The sequence below is a fragment of the Lactuca virosa genome, chromosome 9, assembly GCF_052849685.1.
Source record: "Lactuca virosa cultivar CGN04683 chromosome 9, Lactuca_virosa_CGN04683_v6, whole genome shotgun sequence".
NCBI lineage: Eukaryota > Viridiplantae > Streptophyta > Magnoliopsida > Asterales > Asteraceae > Lactuca > Lactuca virosa.
Genome location: NC_136434.1, coordinates 151884281 through 151891248, shown reverse-complemented (window position 1 = coordinate 151891248; position 6968 = coordinate 151884281). Strand labels below are relative to the sequence as shown.

At 33.3% G+C, this 6968-nt stretch overlaps 1 protein-coding gene across 1 annotated transcript; it reads left to right on the top strand.

Annotated features, from left to right (window-relative positions):
- Nucleotides 1-6317, top strand: LOC145136743 (dynamin-related protein 3A-like). Its single transcript, XM_079070853.1, has 20 exons — nt 1-587; nt 1286-1568; nt 1654-1682; nt 1784-1885; nt 2002-2070; nt 2172-2231; nt 2318-2431; nt 2516-2564; nt 2683-2792; nt 3241-3333; nt 3460-3552; nt 3639-3776; nt 3869-3982; nt 4099-4191; nt 4626-4677; nt 4847-4995; nt 5079-5225; nt 5360-5412; nt 5582-5681; nt 5769-6317. The coding sequence occupies exons 1-20, from the start codon at nt 195-197 to the stop codon at nt 6039-6041; spliced, it is 2514 nt and encodes an 837-aa protein (XP_078926979.1). The 5' UTR covers nt 1-194; the 3' UTR covers nt 6042-6317.
- Nucleotides 6318-6968: the final 651 nt, after the last annotated feature.

The window sequence follows — 6968 nt, the reverse complement described above, 5'->3', positions numbered from 1 at the left end:
CTCTTGAGTTGCTAACTTTAGGGGAAATCGACTTTCAAGCTGGCTTGGGCGCTAATCAAAACACCTCCACACGTCTTTCCCTCTCTCTCTAGAATCTCCTTTTCAAACATACTTTCTCTCCTCCACCCTTCCACCCTACAACCTTAGGGTTTCATCATCCTCCCCAAATTCCAGTTCGATCGATCTTCATCCCAATGGGCGACGAACCAGTGGTTCCTTCCACGTCTCAACAGCAACAACCTCCACCGCCAACTAATGCCAACGCCGCTCCGCTTGGCCACAACGTCATCCCAATCGTCAACAAGCTTCAAGATATATTCGCTCAACTCGGAAGCTCGTCCACTATCGAGCTCCCTCAGGTTGCCGTTGTAGGTAGCCAGAGCAGTGGTAAATCTAGTGTGCTTGAAGCGCTTGTAGGCCGTGATTTTTTGCCTAGGGGTTCCGATATCTGTACGCGCCGACCGCTTGTGCTTCAGCTCCTTCAGATCAAGCGGAAGCCCGATGGGACAGATGAAGAGTATGGTGAATTTTTGCACGTACCGGGGAAAAAGTTCTATGATTTCAATGAAATTCGTAGAGAAATTCAGGTGTGATTCCTATAGCTGTTTTGTTTCTTCACTTCAAATTGTGTTAGTTTAATGGCCTCCAATGGTTGCAGAGACAGTTGGTGGCCATATTATATTACTTTCACTAGGTTGCATGCTTTTCCATCCTAGTTCTTACCTTCTAATGGGATCACTTATGCCACGCTACTAATATTTTGTGATAGTTGTATCTAAATATTTCTCACAGTAGATTATCTTGACCTAGCATAAGACGAAATTAGAATGAATGGTTGACAAAAAATGCTCTTCATCAGATTTCCCGTTCTCTTTTGGCAAGCATAGACAACACCTACAATTTAACTGCACATTCTTCCTGCACCGAATCAATTCTTAATATGACAAAAGAAAGTAAGCGAAGATGTTTCTCTGGTGTCAACTTGTATTCTATTAAGCTACTTTTCCGAGATATTATATCATAGCTTGTTCAAGTCTACTACCTGTGAAAGATTAATAAGAAGTAAACTGATTGTTCATATTCATAAAATTAGTTCCCTAGACCAATTTTACTTCCTACAGAAACTTTCATTTGATAGAATTTTGTTGTTTACATGTTAACAGAGTAATTGTGTCTTTGAATTCTGTATGTTCATGAGCCTCTAAATAGAAAGTTCAAGCACTTTATATTCTTGTCAAGTAAGATTAGATCACTGACTTCTTAATTTACAATCTGGATACTATAGGCTGAGACTGACAGGGAAGCAGGGGGAAACAAGGGTGTTTCTGACAAGCAAATCCGTTTAAAGATTTTCTCTCCTAATGTTCTTGACATAACTCTGGTTGATTTACCTGGCATAACAAAAGTTCCTGTGGGTGATCAGCCCTCTGATATTGAAGCTCGTATCAGAACAATGATAATGTCATACATTAAGACTCCCAGCTGTTTAATTCTTGCTGTGACACCAGCAAATTCAGACCTTGCCAACTCAGACGCCCTTCAGATTGCTGGAAATGCTGATCCTGATGGTATGTGACTTTGTGCTGATGTCACTTGTCATGTTTTGAGTAGAATCATCTCTTTAAAATGATATTATCCTCTTTATTTTGACAGGTTACCGAACAATTGGTGTGATAACAAAGGTTCAATATACATAAACCCAAATTTTCATTTTTTGTCATATTCGTATTTGTTATCTGTTATTATTCATTTCTGACATGTTGTATCCTATTCATTTCTTTAGTTGGACATCATGGATAGAGGTACAGATGCCCGTAACTTTTTGCTGGGAAAAGTTATTCCCCTAAGACTTGGTTATGTGGGTGTTGTAAATCGTAGTCAAGAGGTAATCTTTTCATTTATTCAACGCTCAAAAACCAAACTTTATTATTATAGATGCACTTGTGGGCTTTTCTTGTGTTATTTAATCTCACAACTTATATACAATATTGTTAAAAACAGGATATTATGCTTAATCGGACAATTAAAGATGCACTTGTGGCTGAGGAGAAGTTCTTTCGCAGCCGTCCGGTATGACTACTTTATATTTTATATATATATGTATATATATATATATATTAACAATTTAGCAGTGATGGGATCTTTTGTTAATTTAACTATTTATAGTGCAGGTTTATAATGAGCTTGCTGATCGTTGTGGTGTGCCTCAACTAGCAAAGAAATTGAACCAGGTATTTTGAGGGTTTGAAGAATCTTTTTTTTACCCATGAACAATGTGATATTTGTTAAAAGATTTAATATAATATTTTATTTGCAGATTCTGGTGCAACATATCAAAACAGTGCTACCAGGGTTAAAGTCTCGCATTAGTGCTACATTAGTTTCAGTGGCAAAAGAACATGCTAGTTATGGAGAGATCACAGAGTCAAAGGTATATCTTATGGATAATCATGATCTTGAATCCTGCTAGTTTTATTTTGTGTTATATAACATTTTTTTTTTTGATAATTTGCAGGCAGGCATGGGAGCTCTTCTTTTAAATATTCTTTCAAAGTATTCAGAAGGTTGTGTGACTTTTCTCCCTTTTTTGTTTTTGTTCATTATCAATTGAGCCAAATGTATATATTTCTGTAACTTTCTAGTTATCGATCCCATAATTAATTCGTTAGTTTCTTTATACAGCTTTCTCATCAATGATTGAGGGAAAGAATGAAGAGATGTCCACATCTGAGCTTTCTGGAGGAGCAAGAATACATTATATTTTCCAGTCAATATTTGTGAAGAGTTTGGAGGTCTGTATACTTTGAGTTTTATCTATAAACCTTAGAGTTTGGAGGGGTGTTTATGTTAACTTTCATTTCTTCCTATTATAGCATTGAACTGTGAAAAATTTACCAAATATAGCAATGTCATCCAAATACAAAGCTATTTTTATTCATATATTTGGGTAGATTTTCATACTATAATGTCCTAATAAGAAAATATTGAACATACAATGCCATAGTTGGGTTGATTTCTTAAGATATAATGCCTTGATAAGATTTTTTTAAAAAAAAAGTACAGTGAAGTAATAGAAACAAACTAAAGTAGGATACTATACTATATTAAACAAACCAATGAAGGCACATTGCTGTTTCTTGCATTCAACCTTTTCAGGATAAAATATTTCAAATGAAATATAATGATCTGCATATATTTTTTTCATCTTTAATAGCTAATGAAATTGTATTTATGTTTCAGGAGGTTGACCCTTGTGAGGATTTGACTGATGATGACATTCGCACAGCCATACAGAATGCAACTGGCCCAAGATCTGCATTATTTGTGCCTGAAGTAGGTCTTACTCTCTTTCTTTTTTCTTCCCTAAACCCTAAACCCTAAATTCATCATCTGTACATGCTTTTAGTTTAATATTTTATTATAATAGCTTCAAGTTAGATGCTTTATGTGCATGTGCAGATTCCTTTTGAAGTTCTTATAAGAAGACAAATTGCTCGATTATTAGATCCAAGTGTTCAATGTGCAAGATTTATTTATGATGAGTTAATTAAGGTTTGGAGTTGATCAAATCTTTTCATATTCTAATTTTCATGAAAGTGTTACTACATTGGGATTCTGATTGTAGTTTTGTGTCTCAGATGAGTCATCACTGTATGGTTAATGAGCTTCAGAGGTTTCCTGTTCTGAGGAAACGAATGGATGATGTAATTGGGAATTTTTTAAGAGATGGTCTTCAACCTTCAGAGACTATGATTGGACACATTGTTGAAATGGAGGTATATATAAAATGGTGGAATTGATAATTTCTGAAACAAAAAATTTAAAACATAATAAAACCTCATAAAGTGATATCCAATATCTTTTGCAGATGGACTATATAAACACTTCACACCCGAATTTTATTGGTGGGAGTAAAGCTGTTGAAACAGCAATGCAGCTAGTGAAGTCTTCAAAAATTACAACCACGAATTCAAGGCAAAAGGTGAAACTCAAAACTCTAAATAGTATGATTATGATATTATGTTTGCTTGTTTACTCACTTGCTGATGTCATCTTTTCTGATTTGTGTTTTTGTTTTTAATTTTTATTTGGGCAAAGGATGCTGCTGATGACAAAGCACCACAATCTGAAAGAGGCATCAAGTCACGTGCAATTCTTGGTAGACAGGTCAATGGAATTGTCACAGAGCAGGTTGTTATAAATATAATGCTTCACATGTTAAAAATAGCAATGTACTTTCTTTAATTTGTTTATTATAACATTATACTAAAATTCTTTCTAGGGTTAATCTCATAAAAGACCTTATTTTTTGTGTTTTTTCCGGATTAAATTTAAATCTCAACTTTTTACTTTTGAAAATACAAAATGTAAGGCGTTTTATGAGATTAATCCTTCATTCTATTACAACTTTTTACTTTTGAAAGTTCCATCTATTTTTTTTTTTTTTTTGACAAATATCATCCAAACACAGCATTTTTTTCTGCTATAATTGGCAAAAAAGTTCTATAAGAAAAATATTGAAAGTAGAATGTGATAATTGGGTATTTCAAAATACAATGTCTTAAAGTAAGTTGCTTTTTGTTTTTATTTTTTGGTACTAATTTTTAGGAAATTAAATTTTGCAGCATAATCAGCCTGGGTCTCGTCCAGTTGGCGAGGTTGAGAAGCCAGCATCTGGTAAGAAATAGCATCTTACTTCCATTTCTTCCTATAATTTCTTTTTTCTTATTAAAACATTATACTTTGACAATATATATATATATATATATATATATATATATATATATATATATATATATAATTGGAAGAAATCAAAGTAGTCATAACTTTGAGTGATTTTATTTAGGAAGCACAAGCTGGGGGATCTCATCAATTTTTGGTGGGTCAGATAACCGAATGTCCATTAAAGAAAACTCCTCAAGCAAACCATTTAATGAACCTGTTCATACCATCGATCATATGGATTATTCTTCTTCAACGATCCATTTAAGGGAGGTGTGTTATGGAAGTTATCAATAGAATTTATAAAAATATTACAAAAGAAATACTAATAGTTTTTTATTTTTATTTTTTTGTAGCCACCAACGGTTTTGAGGCCATCTGATGCCAATTCTGATCAGGAGGCTATTGAGATTAATGTTACGAAATTGTTGTTGAGATCTTATTATGATATTGTCAGGAAGAACATTGAGGATTATGTGCCCAAAGCCATCATGCACTTTTTGGTAATTTTCATCTTTTTTTATTTTCCATTCTGAGAAGCTTCTCTAATGTTCATATATATATATATATATATATATATATATATATATATATATATATATATATATATATATATTTCTTTTTGATGCAATGTCAGGTTAACCATACAAAAAGAGAGTTGCACAATGTCTTCATTAAAAAGTTGTACAGGTACTCTTCATATTTTTAATAAATGACACTTTTTTTTTTTCTAAAAGTAACTACAAAATCATTTTTTTTTCTTATAACTTATTTGGATTCAATGAGCATTATATTATCTTTAGTTACTTTATATTCCACTCCATCTGATATCTAATAATGTGTGATTTAATTTAAACAGAGATGATTTATTCGAACAAATGTTGCAAGAACCCGATGAAGTTGCCACAAAGAGAAAACGCACCCGTGATCTCCTCCGTGTCCTTCAACAAGCTTTTCGTGTAGGTTTCCAATTGATTTAATAAAATTCTATTAATTATTTAATTATATGTTTTTCAATTAATTTATTCAAAATTCATTGTTTATAGACATTGGACGAATTACCACTAGAAGCCGAAACAGTGGAACGAGGTTACAGTTTGACCAATAAGGATCCGACAGGTCTCCCAACATCATCATTGTATACTTCCGGAAGCAGTTCAATGGACTACACAGCTTCTCCCAAGAATCAAAGATCACGTAGTAAGTCTTCCAATTCCGGGGAATTGAATTCCAATTCCTCCTTTTATGGGAATTCAGAATACTACAACGGAAACAATCGCAATTCCCTTCTTGGACTTTACCCAACTTCCGATCTTTAAACTACACAACTCATAGTAGCTCATGGTACAAGTACAACACAAGATGCATTAGAGATGTAGACTCGTTATTCTTTTTCTTAAAATTACAATTTAGTGCATTGTTTTATTAAGCTCCAGTGAGTGAGGTGCTGGGGCGATTCCGTCTTTTTGATCATCCATAAATTCCACATTTTTGAGGAAGTCTATCATATCAACTGTTTGGGAATGTTGAGTTAATGTACAGTGATTTGCATTTTTTGGTTCTTTGTAATATGAATGGGTGTGGGTTTTCTTTTATCTTATGTTTGGAAAGAAGTGATTTACATACATGCAATGTTGCTTTTGCTTGTGTGAGCTATTTTTTATAATAAAAATATGACGAGGGCATTCATGTCTTTTCAACAGATTTCTAGACATGACTTTGTCGTAACAACAAATTCTTTATAGCATCATTGATTCGCTTCATGAAAACGAAATTCCCCCATCTAGTGCATTGACATACAACAATGACTAATTAGAGATGCAAGACATGAAAAATGCTTATCGATGATTATGTGTTGTGTGTGATTCGTTAGCTATTGTTATATGGTCTATGAAAATTGTGTGTTATAAGAGAATGGAGAATGTTGTAGAAAAGGTTGTTAATTATACCTTGTTAGATACCAAATCTCTTTGTTTTGCTACAAATATGTTCAAACTTTGGAACCTAAACATTGTAATGATGCTTGTCATGATCCAATTTGGATCAATGCCAAGAACCAACAGATGGAGGCTTTATATGGGAATAAAACCTAGTAATCACTCTAATTCTCCATTTCGACATGTCCAATCATTATCCTGGAAAGTTAAAGACCATCTCTTAAGAAATTTCTTATAACACCATCCATTTGTTTCATGAGGACAAGAAACCTATAGATCTTATTGTGTTTTTAATTTGGCTAAATGGAA